The sequence below is a fragment of the Gouania willdenowi genome, assembly GCF_900634775.1.
Source record: "Gouania willdenowi chromosome 24 unlocalized genomic scaffold, fGouWil2.1 scaffold_320_arrow_ctg1, whole genome shotgun sequence".
In the NCBI taxonomy this organism is placed as follows: Eukaryota; Metazoa; Chordata; class Actinopteri; order Blenniiformes; family Gobiesocidae; genus Gouania; species Gouania willdenowi.
This window is the reverse complement of record NW_021144848.1, coordinates 3,358,773-3,382,389: the sequence shown is the minus strand read 5'-3', so window position 1 is coordinate 3,382,389 and position 23,617 is coordinate 3,358,773. Positions and strand designations below refer to the sequence as shown.

Genomic DNA, 23,617 nt, shown 5'->3' with positions numbered 1-23,617 from the left:
ATTACTACTACTATTACTGCTATTGCTACTACTATTACTACTACTATTATTACTACTATTATTACTACTATTACTACTACTACTACTATTACTACTACTACTAGTATTACTATTACTACTACTATTACTATGTCTGTTTTTGTCCACTTTAAATAACTTTTATTCAATTTCTGTGGTTTTTAAAATCCCATTTCACCACCTTTTCTACCATTTTGGTCACTTTGAACCAGTGACGTGCTGTGACCACTAGGGCTGGGTAGGCACGTTGCAAATGGAGACCACCAATGACAATTTCATGTTTCTGCTGGCAAGTGTTAATTCAATTCTAATCAATTTTATTTGTATAAAGCAATTTCCAACAAAATCATCTCAATGTGCTTATCAAAATATAAAATTCATAATAAGAAATAAAAAACCCAATAAGATCCACATGAGCAAGCATTTATCATCTAACAAACATCATAAACACCATTAAAGAAACATAAACAATTATTTAATATAGCCTCCATACTCTCCAACAAGATATATCTCATGACACGGCAGCACATCTGTTGTTTGTGTTGGAAACACAGAAACATGGAGAAAAAGACAACAACAACAACTCAGAACAGCCTCAGTGAGGAGCATCCACAAAGTCAATCCTTCCTTTTGTTCCATTCACTGTAGAAAGTACCAACAATGTTCTGACCTTACCTTTGCTGAAGGTCTGGTAGCTCAGGTGTTGTTTCCCATCTTTTAAAAGCTGTCGTTTTTTTCTCTAAAAAAAGTTTCTTTAACATCTCTAGCGCTGTCATCCACACTGTAGTGTTATCCCGCCCACTAGCTAGAGAACGTAGCAGCAGCGGTCACGTGGTATCTATTCACTAATGTACTGTGAACTTACATATAGCATTTAGCATAGCACGGTTACGTGCAAAGGCAGCTCTCTACGATGCCTTTGGACGTAAATGGTTGTCATCTTGGTGACCTGACGGCACATGTGCAAACATGTAAAAACATGCAATGGGAATGGAGGAAGAAGAGCAACGTCCCTTTGGGAGGGGGCGTGGCCTCCCTCTGCCTTACAGCGGAGTGAAACAAAAAAAAAAAAAAAGACTGTGCAGCTGTTCCAGGAAATAGCGCTGTTTAGTAATTTGGCTATGAAACGCACAAAATGTGGACACTTTTAAACTTATAGGTACTGTAGGCTATTGGAAATGGAAAAATAAATAATTTATAATTATATTATAATTAAAAAAAATAATAATAATGATAATTAAAACAAATAATTAAAATATCAATTCACCCTTGGGTAGGCACTGCCTACCTTGCCTACCCTGACGGCACGTCACTGCTTTGAACCCATTTTATTTGTGATTAAAACTAGGATTTCCATCTTTAAGATGATAATAATAATAATAATAATAATAAACTGGATAGCAGTGGATAAATAAATGTGGTTATCACAGCTTCATAGAACAATGGTGGAACTTGAATGATTTAATCAGTCATTGATCATTTTGAGCTTTGAAAGAAAGATGAGCAAAATACAATTGATGACATTGTTTTTGTCTCTCTCTACCACACACACACACACACACACACACATATACACACACACACACACGTACACACACATATACACACACATACACACACACGTACACACACACACACACACACACACACATACACACACACATATACACACACACACACACACCACACACACACCACACTCTCTTGCATTGGGAGCATAAAAGCTTGTTCATATCAGCTCTGACATCAGTCATCTGTCAGCACAACTTTTATCTCGCTGTCTCACACACACACACACACACACACGCTTTTCGTTCTTATCTGCTGATCTCTGGAATAAATCAGAGCCCATGAGGCAGAGGTGCATTATGGGAGATGATGTGTTGTGTAAAGTGTGTAGGTGTGTGTTTTTCCTGGAACCACGTGAGGACACCAGTGTGTGTCACATGGTCCACGTCCATCTCTCTGTCGTCATCGTACGACCATTAACTGTTTACAATCAGCGTGTGAAACGCTCGTGGTCAAAGTTACAGTTGTTGTGTTTTTATATTCATTATAAACCAATGAAACAGTACAAACCAGTGTTCCTCTTTCAGCTGCTTCAAACTAGTCAGTACTTATTAGCAGTGAATAATTGGAGGACGACTAACGAGACTGATGATGTCATTTCCTGTTTAAAGAAAGTGCTGGAGGAAACGAGAAGCCTCGTGCTGCTCCAGAGCCCACAGACGACGCAGAATCTTCTCCGATCTGCTGCTGATGCTCTTATTTCACAGCACGCCACCTGCTCATCCAATCAGGAGCTAGCGTCTGTGCGAGGGCGCCGCAATGACACGCAGTGGGACGGGAACCAACATCTGTTCTGAGGCTCCACACTCACAGCATGTGGTTTATTGTGTTATCATCATTTACAACGCTACACAATCCCAGTGTGAGGAAGCTCTGAGGGACAGCACGTGTGAGTGAGCTGTGCAGTGTGACTTGCTCTCAGCATTTAAAGCGATGTCGTCTAGCGAACTGAAGGTCACACACACTTGCTGTCCCTGGCCGTCAACAAACGACAACAGAAACACACAAGACGCCAAGTTTGAAAAAGAAAAACTGCAAAATGAGAACAAAAAATAAGAAACTAACTCACAACACTCTTAATAACATAAACAATGACAATAACAACAGAAACACACAAAAGCGCAAATTTAAAGAGAGACAAAGTAACTCCCAAACACAAAACAACAAGAGACACACATAAAACAAGAAATGAACAAGACATTTGAAACACTTGACAACAAACACACACAAAATAAGGAAAATACACAAAAAGAACAGAAACGCACTAAACAATGACAAACACACCCTGTACTTGCAGATATTGAAAGATGTCCTCATTCACTGCCTGTTGAAAAAGCTCTTATTAAAGTCAAGGTTGTTGTCTCAGTCAACTGGCTAACAATCAGTCTGTAGGGACCCTCTGTTGTCATGGCGACGGCTGGATGATATTTGAATCAACCAATGAGCACGCTCACATTGCCTGTCACATGAGGACTGAGCGATGACTCAGGAAGTCACACACTACTTTGAAGTTAAAGGCAGCTGATGGTTGCCATGGTAATGTAGCAGACCCTCCCTGTAAAGATTTTATTTAAAAATATATTATCAATAATAATTTATCCATTTCCAGTTCAGGAAGTGAAATTTGTTTTCTGTGGTCACAAAAAAATCAGAGCCCCTTTATGATGAAAATGTACATTCTGTGAATTATGCTCCAGAGCAAATGCACCGAATAAACATATATCCACGAGGGTGGGTGGGTGGGTGGGGGGGCACTGCTGGCTGGCCACTTGCTTCATGGGGTCTCTCCAGGCCATGTCGGCCTTGCGGGGTGTGGGGATGCCTCTCCTCTTCTGGTGTGGGTGGGTGCTGGCCTCGTCTCCTAGTGGTTTGGGGAGGTCTCTGTTGTGTGGTGCCGGGGTGGGCATGTTGGGGCAGGGTTGCGTGACCCTTAGAGTTGATGTGGTTTGCTGGGGAGTGGCTCCCACTGTTCAGAATCAGTTTTATTGCCATGGTTTGAGAACAGGTAACATGCGACATAGAACATATAACACAGAATTAAGATAAAAATAAGCTAAAAAACTTTAAACTATAAGGTGATAAGTATTAAGTGATATAAAGTGATAGCGATAGCAGCGGGTCTAAGTGTGGACACACCACACAATGCAAGTGCAGATTACATCCATGAGTCTGTGACTAAGCTACAGACACTTGTTTTTTGTTCATGAGTCTGTTGGCGGAGGAGAAAACTGTTCAAGTGGTGGGAGGTATGGGTCTGGATAGACCGTAGCCTCCTGCCTGAGGGTAGAGGGGTGAATAGTCTATGTCCGGGGTGAGAGGGGTCGACTGTGATCCGACCCACACGCCTCCGGGTCCTGGAGGTGAACAGGTCATGGAGAGATGTGAGCTCACAGCCAATCACCCTCTCTGCAACATGCACAATGCGCTGCAGTCGGTTCCTGTCCCGTTCTGTAGCGCCGGAGTACCACACGTGATGAGCACGTGTAGAACTACACCAGCATCTTGGTCGGCAGCTTAAGTTTCCTCAGCTGCCGCAGGAAGAACATCCTCTGCTGGGCCTTCTTAATGAGGGAGCTGTTGGTTGGCTCCCATTTGAGGTCCTGGGTGATGGTGGTGCCCAGGAAGCGGAAGGAGTCAACGATGGAGATGGGGGTGGGAGAGTCTGTCAGGGCAAGGGGACGGTGGGGCTGTATCTTTCCTGAAGTCCACGATCATCTCCACTGTCTTCTGGGCGTTCAGCTCCAGGTTGTTGTGGCTGCACTAGGACGCCTCTCTCCTGTAGGCGGACTCATCACCGTCCGAGATGAGCCCAATGAGGGTGGTGTCATCCACAAACTTGATCAGTTTTACGGACTGGTGACTGGAGGTGCAGCAGTTTGTGTACAGGGAGAAGAGCCAGGTGGAAAGTACACAGCCCTGAGGAGTTCCAGTGTTTGTGGTCCGAGTGTCCGAGACCATCTTCCCCAGCCGCACGTGCTGTCTCCGGTCCGTCAGGAAGTCAGTGATCCACCTGCAGAGGGACTCGGGCACGCTGAGCTGGTGGAGCTGGTCTCGTAGCAGTCCAGGGAGGATGGCGTTGAACGCAGAGCTGAAGTCCACAAACAGGATCCTGGCATAGGTTCCTGAGGAGTCCAGATGCTCCAGGATGAAGTGGAAGGCCAGGTTCACTGCGTTGTCCACAGACCTGTTGGCTCTGTAGGCGAACTGCAGCGGGTCCAGGAGAGGGGCGGTGATGTCCTTGAGGTGGGGCAGGACCAAGCGTTCAAAAGACTTCATGACCACATGGGGGAGCTGTCGATCACCTGGTAGGGCTGTTTTGCTGTCTGTGGGCAGATGGGCGGTCCCGGCACCCATGGGGGCTGCTGCTCTACATCAGATTTGTGCCGTTGGTGTGTCCCCTTCCCACGGCGGCGGTCGTCGGTTGATCGCGGGCCGATGGGGGACGTTGATCCTAAATACCTGTTTTATAACCAGTCACTCCTTCCCTCTGTTCACAACCACCACTATTATACCTAAGCTGGGTGCTGTGTCACCTGCTTCAATTTCTACACTTGTCACCAGACTGGCTGAACGTATTACACAATAAGCTCAATAGACACAACTATATTGTCACATTTCACTCTCACCTTAAAACAGTCAACTCTTCCCCACCCTTTCCATGTCCTACCCTGACTCCCTCTTCCCTGTTCCTTTACCCCTCATCCAGGTGTAACACTGCCCTCTCTTTTTATATCCTCCCTTTAATAAAGTGTTTCTGAGGGAGGGCTGGTGATGGTCACAATTATACAATAAAATAATATCATTTATTTAATTGCAATAATAAAATATGCTTTGTTGACCTTTGACTGAAGTGCTTAATGACAAAAAAGTACATTATGACTGGAACTGATGTTCTATGAAGCACTTCCTCCTAACGTACGTGTGTGTGTGTGTGTGTGTGTGTGTGTGTGTGTGTGTGTGTGTCTAAAGGTGTTCCACGCTGCACTACGACTCTGACCTTCCTCCAACCTCCATCATCATCACCTTTCACAACGAGGCGCGCTCAACGCTGCTTCGCACCGTTAAAAGGTAAACACGCTCCTCGCCATCATCGGCACCCCCACCCTCAGATTTAACACCTCGCCAACGCAGGCCGTCCACGTTTAGCTGCTGCTGGAGACGCTCAGCTGCCAGAATTTAACACATGCACACTCCTCCAGGCTTTGGCCCCAGTTCAGCTCATTATAGCAGTCAGTCAGCAGGGAGCAGCTCCATCTCCTCACTATTACAGCGTGCGTGTGTGTTAGTGGTGTGTGTGTGTGTTTGTCCTCCCCCTCAGCCCTTCTCAAAGCTCTGCAGTTTTCAACCAATTAAAAGTCAATCTGTCTCCCTGGGCCCTCCTGCTCATCTTGGCGCGCTCCCTGTGTAAAGGTGTGTGTGTGTGCGTGTGTGTGTGTGTGTGTTTTACACAAGGTTATTTGTGAGTACTCAACGCAGTTTCCTGCGTAGAGTTGCTGAGTCACTATCTCTCTGGTGATGTGGTACACGTTGAGTCAAAGTTAAACAGTCATAGTCGTAACCTCCCATGTGTCGCTGACGCGTGAAAAAAGAGAAAACTCTAATTGTAGACTTTTTGAAAGCTTTTCATCTGCTGCTCGTCGATATTTAATCAGAGTCTGAGAGGACGATTGATTTGTTCTTCAGACGAGTCAGACGCACACACTGGTTTAGTCTGAATCTAGTCTGGCTTCTGATTGGTTGCTCTGTGTGTGTGTGTCAAAATTTCCCAAATTGTGTTTCAGAGTACCTTACTGTTGTATAAACCAGTTTAACCAAATATAAACCACTATAAAACCAGTATAAACTTGTAAAAACCACTATAAAACCTGTATAAACCAATATAAACCACTATAAAACCACTATAAAACCAGTATAAACCACTATAAAACCAGTATAGACCACTATAAAACCAGTATAAACCAATATAAACCACTATAAAACCAATATAAACCACTATAAAACCAGTATAAACCACTATAAAACCAGTATAAACCACTATAAAACCTGTATAAACCAATATAAACCACTATAAAACCAGTAAAAACCACTATAAAACCTGTATAAACCACTATAAAACCTGTATAAACCAATATAAACCACTATAAAACCAGTATAAACCACTATAAAACCAGTATAAATCACTATAAAACCTGTATAAACCTATATAAACCACTATAAAACCAATATAAACCACTATAAAACCAGTATAAACCACTATAAAACCAGTATAAACCACTATAAAACCACTATAAACCACTATAAAACCACTATGAAACCACTATAAAACCAGTAAAAACCACTATAAAACCAGTATAAAACCAGTGTATAAACCAGTATAAACCACTATAAAACCACTATAAAACAGTGTATAAACCAGTATAAACCACTATAAAACCACTATAAAACCAGTGTATAAACCAGTATAAACCACTATAAAACCACTATAAAACCAGTATAAAACCAGTATAAAGCCAGTGTATAAACCAGTATAAACCACTATAAAACCAGTAAAAACCACTATAAAACCAGTGTATAAACCAGTATAAACCACTATAAAACCACTATAAAACAGTGTATAAACCAGTATAAACCACTATAAACCACTATAAAACCAGTATAAAACCAGTAAAAACCACTATAAAACCAGTGTATGAACCAGTATAAACCACTATAAAACCACTATAAAACAGTGTATAAACCAGTATAAACCACTATAAAACCAGTGTATAAACCAGTATAAACCACTATAAAACCAGTATAAACCACTATAAAACCAGTATAAACCACTATAAAACCAGTAAAAACCACTATAAAACCAGTAAAAACCACTATAAAACCACTATAAAACCAGTATAGACCACTATAAAACCAGTATAAACCACTATAAAACCTGTATAAACCAATATAAACCACTATAAAACCAATATAAACCACTATAAAACCAGTATAAACCACTATAAAACCACTATGAAACCACTATAAAACCAGTATAGACCACTATAAAACCAGTATAAACCACTATAAAACCTGTATAAACCAATATAAACCACTATAAAACCAATATAAACCACTATAAAACCAGTGAAAACCACTATAAAACCAGTGTATAAACCACTATAAAACCAGTAAAAACCAGTATAAAACCAGTATAAACCACTATAAAACCAGTAAAAACCACTTTAAAACCAGTGTATAAACCAGTATAAACCACTATAAAACAGTATAAACCTGCATTTCAGTATTAATTTGCAGTCACAGAATAACACGATCACCAAATTAACCTTTACACTTAGAACAAGATGAATTATGGGTAGAATTAGAACTAGTTTGTCAAACTTTTTCAATGTTCAGTCATTTGTTATGTGTAAATGTGTGATGTCACAAATAAAGTAATTACTTTATTGATCTGATTTATTGATCTGATTCATTGATCTGATTGATTGATCTGATTGATCACCGTCAGCTGACTTCTCTCATTCTGCCCTCGTTAAACAGATGAAAGAAGTAACTCTGAGGTTAAATTCATGTTTGGTTCACCTGCACCGTGTGTGTGTGTGTGTGTGTGTGTGTGTGTGTGTGTGCGTGCGCGTGTGTGTGTGATTGTGCGTGTGTGTGTGTGTCTGTGCGTGTCTGTGTGCGTGTGCGTGTGTGTGCGTGTGTGTGTTTGTGCGTGTGTGCATGCGTGCGTGTCTGTGTGTGTGTGTGATTGTGTGTGTGCATCTGTGTATGTCCTTGCGTGCGTGCGTGTCTGTGTGTGTGTGTGCGTGTGTCTGTGTGTGTGCGTGCGTGTGTGTGTGTGCATGCGTGTCTGTGTGCGTGTGTGTGTGTGATTGTGTGTGTGCGTGCGTGCGTGTGCGTGTGTGCGTGTGCGTGTGTGCGTGTGTGTGTGTGTCCTCTCTCTAGGATTAGCTCATGCTCCGTGTCGTATTTTCACGCTCTGTGTTTTGTTCGCTGATCCTCGTTCACACTCTGTTACGTCTCGCTGCTGCCTCCTGATTGGCTGCTGACAGCCTCCCTCTCTCCGCCCTCATGTCTCCATCAGAGCCTCTGACTGCACACAGCATGAAACGGCCTCTGCACAGACTGTCAGAAAGAGTTTGTTTCTACTGTAAATGAAAAAGATGGTTTTACTAGTTTGGTCTAAAACCTTCTAAATGTCCTTATTAATAGATCTATGTTATTATTCTCCATATTCATTTTATTAACTTTTAAAAACCGTTTTACAGCCTGTGTTCCTCCATCTTGAAATCATGTGACTGATGATGTCACACATAGGGCTGCACGATTATGGCCAAAACGATAATCACAATTTTTTGGATCAATATTTTAATCACGATTTATCATGTTAGGAAAAACATCTGTATTTTTATTTAACTACTTTTTAACATATGAACAGTTTAGAGTACAAAAGAAAAACTTTAAACAAGAATAATGATAATTACTATCAAATGTAAATACTGTACACTGTTACAGCGTATAAAGAAATGTGAAAAACATAAACCTACAGGTTTTGAGCAAAAAACCACGAACTCGTCAACATTTCTGGCTTAAGTGTCGGCTGGATGAATTATTAATAACAATCATAACAATAATAAATCAGTTTTATTTAGGACTCTCAAAAGGACTTTTATTCTTAGGATTTGTGTCTTCAACAGTTTGTGATTTACTTTCTAACTTCAGCCACCAGAGCGTGTCAGCGCACTGCTTAAGGGAGAATAAAGGTCCCTTAGGAGAGCTCTTCTTCTCTGCTTTACACATTTGTAAAAACAGTGGAGGATCTCTTTAATGAACAGATCTATTCTTTATATGTCTGTAACAGTGTCAGTAACTACTGACCTTTAATAGATCTAGAACCATTAGAACTAAACTCTGTTATTTTTACAGCAGATAATCATGAGAAAAAAAGTGGTAAAACTGAAGGAATTTATAACAGTTATACAGCAGACGACTTCAGGTGCGTGTGCATGTGTGCATGTGTGTGTGTGTGTTTGTAAACCTCAGACAAACACTCTGATTGCAGCTGATGGAGGAAGGATTCGCCCACACATCGTCTCTGAGCTACGAACACAAAACGTCTGCGAGTCCAACACTTCCTCACAAACACAAAATAAAGTCTCTGCATCCAAGATTTTAAATTCATTGTTTTTTGCCTATTTTTGTGTCATTTTAGAAGTTTTTCCAACAGTCTGTGCAGCGGTTGTTTCATATTTATTCCAAACTTTGTTTCCTTTGACATGAGAAGAACAAATTTACAAAAATTAAAGAAAAACACGTAACACCACAAAATCATTCTAAAACAACTGCAAATATACACAAAAATACGCAAACCCGCAAAATAAACCAAACAGCAAAAATATACAAAATTTCACAAAAAATGAAATAAAAATACACAAAACATACAAAGCAACAGTGAAAATACAAAAATTCACACAAAAACTACAAAATATTGCAAAATAAAAAAAAAAAAAAAACATAAAATTACTCCCCAAAAAATATGACAAAATAATATTCACATAAATACGTAAAACCACAAAATGTACAAAAACACTGCAAAAATTAACAGAATTTCACAAAAATGAAAGAAAAAAATGCAAAATATCCAAAGTCACACCCAAAAAACTAACAATTACAGAAAAATACACCAAACCAGAATAAAATTACATCAAATATTGCCCAAAATGCACAAGACGACTAACAACATTTTGTGTATTTGTTGCAGTTGTTTTGCATCCTTTAGATATTTCATATTTCCTTCAAACTGTTTGCTTTTTAAATTCTAACCCACGGCTCGTTGTGTGAAATGAATCCCTAAAGATGATTGGTTATCAGAGCCTGTGCAGAGCTCGTGATGATGTCACACTCTTTAGATCCATGTGGGACGCAAACCTCTGCCCGTCTGAGCTCAGGGTGTGAGGGAGTGAGCTCAGTGCCACACGGCGTTGGATACAAAGCTCAGCCTGAGGTGATGAAACTCTGCTCTGAAAGTGATACGTTACGTTATGAGGACCAGACGAGAGGAGAGCGTCTATGTCTGACCTGATAGCATCCTCTGTGAGCGGGAGATAACCTCAGCGCTCTGTGTGTGTGTGTGTGTGTGTGTGTGTGTGTGTGTGTGTGTGTGTGTGTGTGTGTGTGTGTGTGTGCGCGCGCGCGCGCGCGTAGTTCCATAAATATTTTTTCCTAACGTAAAGGTGTATTAATGATTACTGTAAACAGCTAGCTTACCTGCCTTTTTTGACGTAGTTAAGGCCAACATTAATTTGGTTAAAAAATGTGTTCATGTGTTACATACAGTATGTATTGCTTTGAATTTTCTTTAATTGTGAGTCATTTTGCCTTTGTGGTATTTCCTTATTTTTTATATGTTTTTGTTATTTTGTGAATTTCTTTGAGTCGAGTTGTCTGTGTATTTAAGGGAGCTTAAATAGCAGCATCATTGGTCCTCACCGTGCAGCATCATTGGTCCTCACCGTGCAGCATCATTGGTCCTCACCGTGCAGCATCATTGGTCCTCGCCATGCAGCATCATTGGTCCTCACCGTGCAGCATCATTGGTCCTCACCGTGCAGCATCATTGGTCCTCACCGTGCAGCATCATTGGTCCTCACCGTGCAGCATCATTGGTCCTCACCGTGCAGCATCATTGGTCCTCACCATGCACATTTGAAACACACCAGTCATGTTTTCATGACTCACCATGGTCTGTTGATGCTACCATATATATAGAGATAATCCAACATGCTTTAATACACACGTTAATGGGTTTAGATTTGCATATAATAATAATATCCAATATGATTATATAAACGTCTTACCGTTCTAAAGTGCATCACAAACTGTCTAATTTGCTCTAGCTCCATTGGCTGCAATAGAAAACTGATCACTTCCTGGAACTATTGAGGCTCCATGAGCCGCCATTGCTGTAAAAAAACCAAACCATTAGAGTGAACGGAGTAGTCACACCTCTCTCTATACGGCTCTGATACTGACTACACCAGTCACCATGATCACTAGTCACACTGTAACACCAACTGGTACAAGCACTCAAAGTTGGATCATGGATGATGATGTTGGATGATGACTGATAGAAGATGGATGATGGTGGATGATGGAACATTCAACCTCGTTATAACTGGTGACGTTGGAATCTTTACACCCATGACGTTTGGGTTGGATGATGAATTGATGCATCCTGCTGCACATTTTCTCACTGTATTTTTATTTATAACAGTAAACACAGAGGAGTTATCAGTCACAGGATAACATGATGACCAGTTTGACCCTAACAGCAGCTGCTCTGAGTACTCAGTGGACACACACACGAACACACACACACACACACACACACAAAATCCTAACGTGAGGCAGATGTTGTTTTTTTTCCCAGATACCTCAGCACATCGTTCTGACCTTCTGTTTTTCCTGCTCCGTAATTAAAAACACGACATTTTCCTCATTTCCTGGAGAAAAATGTATTTTTAATGTTTCGTCTCCTTTAATGAAACGATGGCGTTTCACTGCATTTTCATAGTCACACGTTCACAGGCTGACATTTACAGTAGGACGTGCTGTGAGTCCTAATGTGTTCACCTGTGTGTGTGTGTGTGTGTGTGTGTGTGTGTGCTTTTTGTGTGTTTGCAGTGTTTTAAACAGAACTCCACTTCACCTGATTAACGAGATCATCCTAGTGGACGACTTCAGCGACGATGGTGAGCCACACGCACACACACACACACACGCATAAGCCACTTCACTGCACACTGTGTTACACTGACATGTTTCTATTGGTTCTATTGGATGATTCTCTACAGGAAGTGACTGCCAGCTTCTCACCAAACTACCCAAAGTCAAATGTCTTCACAACACCAGGAGAGAAGGTACGTACAGAACGCCACAGGTTAACCTGCAGGGGGTGACTCAGCAAATTGTGTGACGAAAAAAGTTCATTATGCTAAACAAGATAAATGTGCGTAACGACAAAATGGTGCATTAAAAATATACATTATGACTAAAATGTGCTTTATGAGAAGAATATATATTTTGTCGCATGATTTTTTTTACTGGTATGGTGGCCTTTATTGTAGTGGTTTATTGTAATATTACACCACACCAGATACACACCTAGAAAAGGACCAATCATCATCTAACCACTAAACTCTGGCTGACCTCAAACTGGTAGATATTTGGAGGGAATAGCATAAAACACTACGTGAGTACTCGTTCTATTCACATGCTCATAATAGTTTGTTTTTCTTATTCATCGTGAAAAAATCCACCTTGTAGATTCTTATGAATACCTAGATATGACTCACTCAGACCACACTCCTCTTATGATCCATATGGCTCTGAAGAATATCTCAAGGGGTTTAAGACTGTGGCTATTTCTCACACACCTACTCAATGACGCAGACTTTGTCAAACAAATCCAGAACAATTTTACCAGCGTTTTCAGCATAATAATGGGACTGCCTCACTGTCCATTGTCTGGGAATCCTTAAAGACTTACTTACGAGGTGAAACTCTAAGCTATGCATCATGAAAAAAGAAGCAGCGTCTGTTAAAAACCAAGACGCTTGAATCAGAGATTAAGATCCTTGAGAAGGAACATTTTCAGAGTCAAAATGAGGAGACCATCAACCCTCTATATAACATAAAGATCTAGCATGACATGCTAACCATGACATGGCTAAAAACGCTATGGCGAGAACTAGATGACAATATTATGAACATGGGGACAAATGTGGAAAATATTTAGCCTGGCAGATCCGGAAAGAGGATAGTTCAAGATGTATCCCCTTAATTAAGACCAAAGCAGGTGCTACTATAGTCCATGAACCTAAACTAATTAATGAGGTCTTTAGGGACTTCTATGTGGAGTTATACTCCTCTCAAGATGTGGATAGTTGTAAAATTGATCATTTTTTTGGAGGGAATTGCGGTGCCGGCAATGGCTGAGGGGACACGGGACGATCTGGAGGTAGAGATCAGTAATCAGGAAGTTCAGAACGCAATAGGGAAGCTTTCGGGCGGGAAATCACCAGGGCCAGATGGCTTCCCCATGGACTTTTACAAAGCTTTGCATCAGATCTTATTACGCCACTAACGAGCCTGTTCAGACATGCAATTGAGATTAACCAGCTAACCAAAACATTAGAACAGGCCGTGGTCATAGTATTGCCGAAGCCAGGCAAGGAACCAAAACTGTGCAGTACCTATAGATCTATTTCTCTCCTGTCATCTGAATGTAAGATATTTACTAAGGTTATAGCCTCTAGATTAGAAAATGTATTGCTTAATCTTATAAATAAGGATCAGGCCGGCTTCATTAAAAATCGCTTTTCCTCCGACAACATTTGTAAATTTCTAATTATAATTAACACCCCTGTAGTTGCCCTTTCATTGGATGCTGAAGAGGCATTTGATCGCCTTGAGTGGCCTTTCCTTTTTGCAGCCTTGGAAAAAATGAACTTCTGATACTTTATCGCAAACCATCAGAAGTAATTCAGACAAATGCTTATACGGTATATCATCTCTTTTTCCTTTGTCTCGGGGTACACGTCAGGGCTGTCCCTTGTCCCCACTGCTTTTTCCTCTGGCTATTGAGCCTTCTGCAACTGCTAAAAGCACATTCTACTATAGAGAGCGTTGTGGTTGAGCAGGAAAAGCACGTCATCTCTCTTTACGCAGATGATATCTTGCTGTACCTGACCGATGCAGCACCATCACTTCCCGCCCACAGTAATGTATTAGAATAATTTGGCCGTATCTCTGGCGATAAAATAAGCTTAGATTAAAGTATATTACCCGTCAATAAGGCTGCTCAACAACTACAAGGGAAGTAACATCCTTTTTCGTTGGGAACCCCATAAGATTTCTTATATGGGAGTGCAGATACCCAATCAATTAGATCGTGTTTTCACTCTCAATTATGACCCCCTGCTTAAACAAGTAGAAGTGGACACCAACACCAAAAGCCTTCTTTAAAAAAATGGACGACCAGATTTCTAGATTTGTGTGGAACAGGAAGACTCCAAGAGTTGATCTTAAAACCCTCTGTCGTCCCGCTGATCAGGGAGGGCTTAGCCTGCCTGATAGTCAGTTATACTATATCGCTGCCCAATCCAAAGCTTGGGTCCAAAACTCTGAACACCCTCCAGCGTGGAAACAAATTGAACAATCTCATGCTACTGAAGTGATGTCAAGTATTCCATTTATTCCCTTTGACCATAGTCTGAAAACTGTGACTAACCGTATAATAAAACATACGGCTAAAATATGGCATGATATCAGAATAAAGTTTCAAAGTGTCCAGAAAATATTTAGAGCTCCCCCATTCCATTTTAACCCTGCTTTACCTTTACTGAGAGACGTAATTACAAAGGACTGGTATAACAGATCTATTTAAGCTAGATCGTCTGAAGTCTTTTGAACAACTAAAATCCTCCTACGGCCTTCCTTCAAATCATTTTTTTAAGTTTTTGCAAATCAGGGATTATATCAGAGTGCAGCAGGGAGGGAAGCTTGTTCCTCTGGAAGATTGTCAGATAGACATTATGATACAAGAAAAACATTATCCTCAAGGTTTTCTGTCCTTTGCCTGTAAGAGGCTCACATCCCTGATGGAAAATAAAGCTCTCAGTGTAAACAATGGGAAATAGACATGGGTGAGGATTTCGAGGACGTTGATTGGAACTTGATTTGTAGTAACTCTCAGTCATTCTCTTACAACAGTCGACACAAACTATTACAGTCCAACCTCATACACAGAGTTTATTATACACCTGAACGCCTCCATAGGATCAGTAGTAGCGACCCAGAACACTGCCCTAGGTCTAAAGCTGATCCAGGATCTCTTATACATATGTTTAGAACATGTACTGTACGTCCCTGGAGCATTATTATTACTATCAGTTCTGGACATCATTACTAAAGTAGTGAGGACGGAGATCCCAACCAACCCAGATTGATATTGGTGGGGGACTGCTCAGTTTAGCATCTAACCAGAGGGGCTATACTCATTTTATCAGACTAGCCCTTATAGCGGCTAACAAATACATAGCCATTCGTAGGAAAAGTGAGGAGCGACCTGGGGGATCCCTGTGGCTCAATGCTGTCATCACACTTACCTTCTGAAAAGATTATGTTTAACCTCAAGAGGAAGCCATGGTTAATGTGGTTTGTATTGTACGTTTTGTACTGACTGTTTATGTCTGTTTGAAAAACAAATGTAAAGTCAATAAACAGTGATTAAAATTGTTTTATCTATATATATATATACATTCTGACTAAATAGTGCTTTATGACAAAAATACTGTTGTGGGGAAATATTTGTTCTGCTGAGAATTCTCCAGAAGTCACACGCAATAAATGTCTAATGATATAAAATCAAAATTTGAGCTACAAGAAAAATGTTTATTATGACAACAGTATGTTTTAGAAAAAGAGTTTTTAATGTTTAATTTATGCTTTGAGGTAAATTTTTGTGCAGCTTGTAATCTTGAAACCTCTGTGAAATGTGAGGATTCTCCTGAAAAACGCTGCTGATTTTATGATGAATCAGCGACTTGTGAGTGTGAGCTAAAAACAGCCTGTAAGGGTTAATGCTAATCATTGTTCTATAATCCTGTTTCACACTCTTAAATATAGAAAAATATAGAAAACAGAGCAGGAGGAGATCTGTCCATAAGGATTCTATTCTAACACAGAATAAAACAACAAAATACACTAAATTAATCCAAATATTATTAGGGATGGGACTTTTTGTCGACAAAACGACCGACATTCGACACATGCTCCCCTCGACAAAAAAAATAGAGTGTCGACATGGTCGAGGGGGCGGGGCTTGTGGGATTTCCAGATTCCAGATTGCATTTTTATTTTTTGGCTTTTAATTTATTACATTTTTGTCCGGCCTCCGTGCGGTCTCAGGTGATAGTGCGCGCGTTGATGATGACGAGTCCGGGCCCGCTAAAAGGGCTAAACAGGTGGATGCATTGGTTTCATTCTTCGGAGAGGACTATTTCAAGGGGGACACGGTCACATCTGACCATTCTGAAATAGAACGTTACACAAACGAAGAAGGATATCACCCAGTCAGGATCCTGCGCTCTGGTGGTCTCTCATGAGTCCAGATTTAAAAACCTGAGCCGTCTGGCAAAAGCCTACCTCTGCATCCCCGCCACATCTGTGCCGGCGGAAAGAGTGTTTTCAGCCGCAGGACTGGTCGTGAATAGACTCCGCAGTCGCCTTCTACCCAAACATGTAGACATGCTTCTGTTCTTAAACAAAATTAGGGCCGAAATGGTAAGATACCTATATATATTTTATTTTCACTGAGATCTGAGTTGTTGGTGTTAGGCTCCGTCCTTTTCTGTGGTTTAAAAAAAAAATGGGCACGCTGTTTTTCGATTTTAATTGTTGCTTATTTTCACGAGTGATAAACATGTTCATTTAGTTTGTTTTTTTTTATTTGTAAAAATACTTGTTTAGGCTACATGTAGCCTACAAACTAAATAATAATGAACTGGCTGTTTTATTTCTGTAAATTCCAAACGGCAAAAAGTACGTCTTATGTGTTTGTAACGCTGTTGAATAAACATCTTAAATTTCTCTCTCTCGTTTTTATTATTACTGCTTTAATGGTCAATATTGGACACTAGAGCCATGTTTTTTAGACTAAAATTAACTAGTACAACAGTATAGATTATTTTCCACCCTCCGCATTGCTGCTGCTCTTTAAAAAAAAGAAAAAAAAAAAAAAAGGCCGACAATTCGACAAAAAGTCGACACATGGGCCTCGACAATCGATTTCCCAAATCCCGTGTCGTTCCCATCCCTAAATATTATACAAAAATACTTAAAAATTAACCATGACACAAAACAACAACAAAAATACACAGAATGAAAACAAGATTACACAAAATGATGAGAAAAACACACAGAAAGCTCCAAAAACATAAAAAAACAACTACAAATACACAAAATTACTCCAAAAAAAACTAGTTACAAAAAATACTCAAATTAATTAATGAAGCATGAAAGAACAGCAATTACACACAGTGACAAAACATTATACAAAATGACAACAAGACACACAAAAAGCTTTAAAAACAACAAAAGTACACAAACTTAATCAAAGTATTATACAAAATTACAGAAAAATACACGTGAGAAGAGCAAAAAATGAACCATAACTTACTAAACAACAACAAAAATACACAGAATGAAAAAAGATTACACAAAATAACAAAAACACATACAAGCAAACACAAAATTAGACCAAACTCTTTATTTCCTGTTAATGCTCTGATTGGTCGTTATTCTAATGCTGATGTGAATGTTGACCATGTGACTCTCAGATCTGATACACCTCACATGTTTGTGCTCCGCCTCCTGTGAGAAGAGTTGCCGTCTCTGCATTAAAGGAATCAGTAACAGACTTGTTTCCACTGTTCACTGCATTTATTCAAGTTTCCTCTGTGCAACACACAACACACACACACACACACACACACACACACACAACACACACACACTTCATCAGTGAGCTCTTAAAAGCTTTATAGCTGCGGGCGTCTGACCTGATCATCTATTTAATGGCCATAAAAACACTACATGGACACACACACACACACACACACACACACACACACACACACACACACACACACACACACACACACACACACACACACTTTACCACTGAAGAAGGACTTCAGTCTTTATCCATAAACAAAGAAAGCACCAACTTTGTTGACACTGATTCATTAACAGTATCTGTTCTCATTCTATTGGATCTAAGTCTGCATTTGACACTGTAGATCATACAATGTTGTTACACAGATTGTAAACATGGGTTGGACTAAATGTTAAAGTAATGGTTTAAGTTCCACTTGGAGGAGTAGAGAAGTTATTTTGTAAACATTGTAAACTTTGAATCTGACAGATTACCAATGTCCTGTGGGGTTCCTCAGGGATCTGTTCTTGGACCTCTTCTGTTTAGCCTTTATATGCTTCCTTTAGGACACATTTTACAGAACGTAAGGTTGATTATCAGAGCTACGCAGATGACACACAACTATATCTATCACTGAACCCAGATGACTATGGTCCCATTGAGGTGTTGTGTGACTGCTTAGAAAAAGTAAACTGCTGGATGAGTGAAAACTTCCTTCAACTAAACCATGACAAGATGGAGGTGATTGTCTTTGGTAACAATGAAAAGAGGACTGCTGTCAGCAAGTATCTGAGTCTGGATCTTTAGAAGATAAAGACCAAGTCAAAAACCTTGGTGTTCTGATTGACTCAGATCTGACATTCAGCATCAGATCAAATCTATCACAAAAACATCTTCTACCACCTAAAGAACATCTTCTACCACCTAAAGAACATCTCCAGAGTGAAAGGTTTAATGACTCAGATCAGATCAGGAGAAACTGGTCCATGCTTTTATCTCCAGCAGACTGGACTATTGTAATGATCTTCATCAAACATCTACAGCTGGTTCAGAACGCTGCAGCTCAGGTCTGAACCAGAACAAAGAGGTCAGAACACATTAGTCCAGTTTTAAAGTCTTTACACTGGCTCCCAGTCAGCCTCAGAGGAGACTGTAAAGTTCTGCTGCTGGTTATAAATGTGTGAATGGGTTTGGTCCAGAATACATCAGTGAGATGTTAGTCAGGTATGAACCCAGCAGGTCTCTGAGATCTATGGACACAGGTCAGATAGTGGAGCCCAGAGCTCACAGTAACCATGGTGATGCTGTGTTTAGTTGTTATGCTGCAAAGAAGTGGAACAAACTGTAGCAGAGCTGAAGTCAGCATCACATGTGAACATTTTTAAATCAAAGTTAAAGGAACTATTTTTCTCTACTGCATATGATTGTGAGGGAGATAATTGATCATGTTGATGATGTCATGTTTGTTGATGATTTGAAATGATTTTACTGATGATTTTAAATTATGTTCTTATTGATTTTAAACTGTTTTCTGTTTCACTTTTTGATCATGTAAAGCACATTGTGTATGAAATGTGCTATACAAATACATTTGCATTGTCTATATTGGTTTATGTTGATTTATATTGGATTATATTGATTTATACTGGTTGATATTTATTATACTGGTTTATATCGATTAGACTGGTTTATATTGGTTTCTATTGATTATACTGGTTTATATTGGTTTCTATTGATTATACTGGTTTATATTGGTTTATATCGATTATACTGGTTTATACTGGTTTATATTGATTTATATTGGTTTATACTGGCTTTTATGGGTTTATAGTGATTCATACTGGTATTTCTCAATAAATCTTACATTAAGGAAGGAAGGTTGATGATTGAGTCAGAAAATTGATTCCCTCTGGATTTGGACTTCATTGCTATTATAATATAATATAATTATACTATGTATATAACATATTTTATTACAGGACTTTAATAAACCAGTATAATAATAAGAATGTCAAATCTAATGAAGAAAACCAGGTTAATGCTTAGTTAGCATGCGTGTGTTAGCATGTATGTGTTATTCTGTGTATTTCGTTCCTTTTCTGCATCACTTTAACAGAACAAATTTTAAATGACGCAGAAAAGATTAAATCTGAGAAGAAAAGTATTTATACTATGAACATTAGAAACATTCTAACGAGAGATTTCAATTAAAAACATGAAGCGTGTACGAGCTAAACGTATTAAATGACAAAGTTAGGAAGTAGTTTGTGTTCAAACAGTGTGACGACATTCATCATTCAATGATCACATGACCAGAGTTACACGCTCATGTGACCTGCACCTCCAAGGTAACTGTGTGTGTGTGTGTGTGTGTGTGTGTGTTCACTGGTATAGAACATAAAGCCTTATTGAGGATGAAATGGGATTTTTAATTGGCTGAACTTCGGCCCAGCGGTGCCGCACGAAGCAACTCACAATGTCTCACACACACACACACACACACACTAACAAACGCACACACACACTTTGTCTCTGTGTCAAGAAGTATCGATTAGACCATTTAGTCCAAATAGAGGAAAACGTGGACCTCCATCAGGGAAACAGCCTCACACACACACACACACACACAGCTTGGGATTGGCCTGTTAAAAGCTTGTGTCTGATGCTCTAAGAGGTTCCATTGATTTTCCCGTCACTGACCGACTGTCAGGGAGCAGAGACAGGAGCACTTTGCATGTTCTCCCTCTCACTGATGACACACACACACCCAGAGGTGAAAGTAATGGATTACAAGTACTCACATTACTGTAATTGAGTTACTTTTTTGGGTATTTGTACTTTTTTGACAATATTTCTCTGTCAGTAATTTTAATTATACTGAAATAAGTTTTAAAAGACGTAATTTATTACATTTCTACACCCAACCGTTATTGAGGAAATTATTATTTTTCATTTAAAATGATCAACAGACATTGTGAAACTACAAAAAATGAAATGTCCAGACAACAATCAAATGCATCACATCATAGTTGACCAATCAGATTTAACGTAATGCACAGAACTAAAACAGCATTTAATGGAGGTTATTTTCTTAGTTTTAGAGTTAATAAATGTATCTATACTTAGTGTCTGAGGATGTATTTATTTTTGAATTGAATTAATTGGTGTTATTTTATTTTTGAAATAATTGTACATTTTGCCTAACCTTTTATTTTATACAGATGTGAAAAATTTGTTCTTTTCCTTTTTAAGTTTCTACATGAGATGTTTACTGTATGTAAGGGAACCGTACCAAGATTTATTATCAAGAATAAACATGGGGGGTGAAATTTAACTAGTAACTTTTACTTTGAGTACTATTTTAATTGAGCTACTTTTTACTTGTACTTGAGTACAATTTCCATCCATTAACAGAACTTTTACTTGAGTAGATATATCAGTATTCTTCACTCTTCTGAACCTCTGTTTTGTGTCTTTTAATCTAATTTTGTGATTTTTTGTTGTAATTTTTATCTCTTACTTTTGCTGTGGGTTTGTGTCTCTTTTGTGGTAGTTTCTTACAGTCTGAATTAGCTTAGCACGTAGCGACCAGTCCCACATGTTTGGGTTAGCTTAGCACGTAGCGACCAGTTTCACATGCATGGGTTAGCTTTACTCTTAGTAACCAGTCCCACATGTTTGGATTAGCTAAGCACGTAGCAACCTGTCCCACATGTTTGGGTTAGCTTTACTCTTAGTAACCAGTCCCACATGTTTGGATTAGCTAAGCACGTAGCGACCAGTCCCACATGCTTGGGTTAGCTTAGCACTTAGCAACCAGTCCCGCATGCTCGTGTTAGCTTAGCACATAGTGAATATTCTCACACGTTTGGGTTAGCTTAGCACTTAGCAAAACAGTCCTACATGTTTGGGTTAGCTTAGCAAGTAGCAACCTGTCCCACATGTTTGGGTAAGCTTAGCACGTAGCGACGTAATGTTGGCTCACATGTTGAAGACGTTAGTTGTGTGTCATGTTAGCTTACATGTTTTGAGTCATGTGACATGGCGTCGTGCTGCTAACGTGTGTTCATTGTCAGGTTTGATTCGGTCCAGAGTTCGCGGCGCCGACGCCGCTGGAGCCAAAGTTCTGGCGTTCCTAGACAGTCACTGTGAGGTGAACAAGGACTGGCTCCCTCCACTGCTGCAGAGGATCCACCAGGTACACACACACACACACACACACACACACACTGCTGATATTAAAGACCTTTGATCTCAATCTGGACTGCAGCGATCGATCCTTAAATCCACCAATGTCACAGATCTGTGTGTGTGGTGTGTGTGTGTGTGGTGTGTGTGTGTGTGTGTGTGTGTGTGTGTGTGTGTGTGGTGTGTAAACAGGCACAGTCATCCATCACCGTCTGTCCAATCACTTTATATTTAGATTTAAATATAGGAAGTATTGATCCAGGTAAACACTCTAACTCTGTGTGTGTTTCTCTGTTTTATTTTGTGGGGACCATTTTATGGCAGAACAAAAGTAAAACACTCATGTTAGGAAAATAAAATGACAGTTTTCCTATTTTAAGACTGTGAAGTGTATTATTTAACATTTTTTCGATCATAAATGGGTGATTTCAACAAATATTCCATGCACTTCGGTCTAAAAAAATTCAGAATTTTTTACCAATTGTTTTGTAATTAATTAGTATTCACACTGTAAATGTTTAGTTTGATCTGATCAATACTTTTTGAGATATGGACAATTTAGTGGGGGGGATATGTGTCTTTATTTTTTTTCCATGTTCATCTTCCAGTATGTCAGGAACTCCAGCACATAGGAAAAGTAAATATGGTATAGTAATAAGCTCCACCTACTCTCAGAATATAGAAAAAGATCTGCTATACAGCCTATCTGGTGGACCCCCCCCCCACACACACACACTAAATTGTCCATATTTCTTTTTTCTCTCTCTCTCTCTTTGTCTGCACATGCTGTCATTGGTCAACACTACAATAAGTGTCATCTATTTAACACAGCAATGCATGTTTTGATATTGCAGTTAAATAAATGAATTTATTTTATTAAATAATTGTGGTTATCACCAGCCCTCCCTAAGGAAGGGTATGAAATACTTTATTAAAGGGAGAGTATAAAAATAGAGAGCAGTGTTAGACCTGAGTGAGGGGGAAGGGAACAGGGAAGAGTGAGTCAGGGTAGGACTTGGAAAGGGTGGGGAAGAGTTGACTGCTTCATAGTGAGAGTGAGATGTGAAGTTGTAGTTGTGTATATTGTGTTTATTGTGCTTCTGTGAACCCAAGCACCGCCCCGGACCCAGAGAAGCAGCCAGGAGAGCAGAAAGAGTGGGGGCCAAAGAGCCCCAGGCCACCCCCCCACGACCGAGCAGCCCCCAAGATCCCAAACCCCAAGGCCCCCGCCAACACCCTGATGTAGTTGTGCTCTACACGGTGGCCCAGCCATCTACAGAAGGGCCTGATTCTCCTGGCGTTAGCAAACACCAGAATCCATCTTGTGCTGTTCCCGCCTTTGCCTTT

The 23,617-nt window shown here is 39.9% G+C and overlaps 1 protein-coding gene across 1 annotated transcript in view; it reads left to right on the top strand.

Moving 5' to 3' along the window:
• Positions 1–23,617, top strand: part of LOC114458288 (polypeptide N-acetylgalactosaminyltransferase 14-like) — a 78,258-nt gene that overhangs the window by 38,931 nt on the left and 15,710 nt on the right. The window contains 4 exon segments of the mRNA XM_028440684.1: positions 5,557–5,655; positions 12,268–12,335; positions 12,438–12,503; positions 22,159–22,280. Of these exon segments, the coding sequence (XP_028296485.1) occupies positions 5,557–5,655; positions 12,268–12,335; positions 12,438–12,503; positions 22,159–22,280 (355 nt within the window).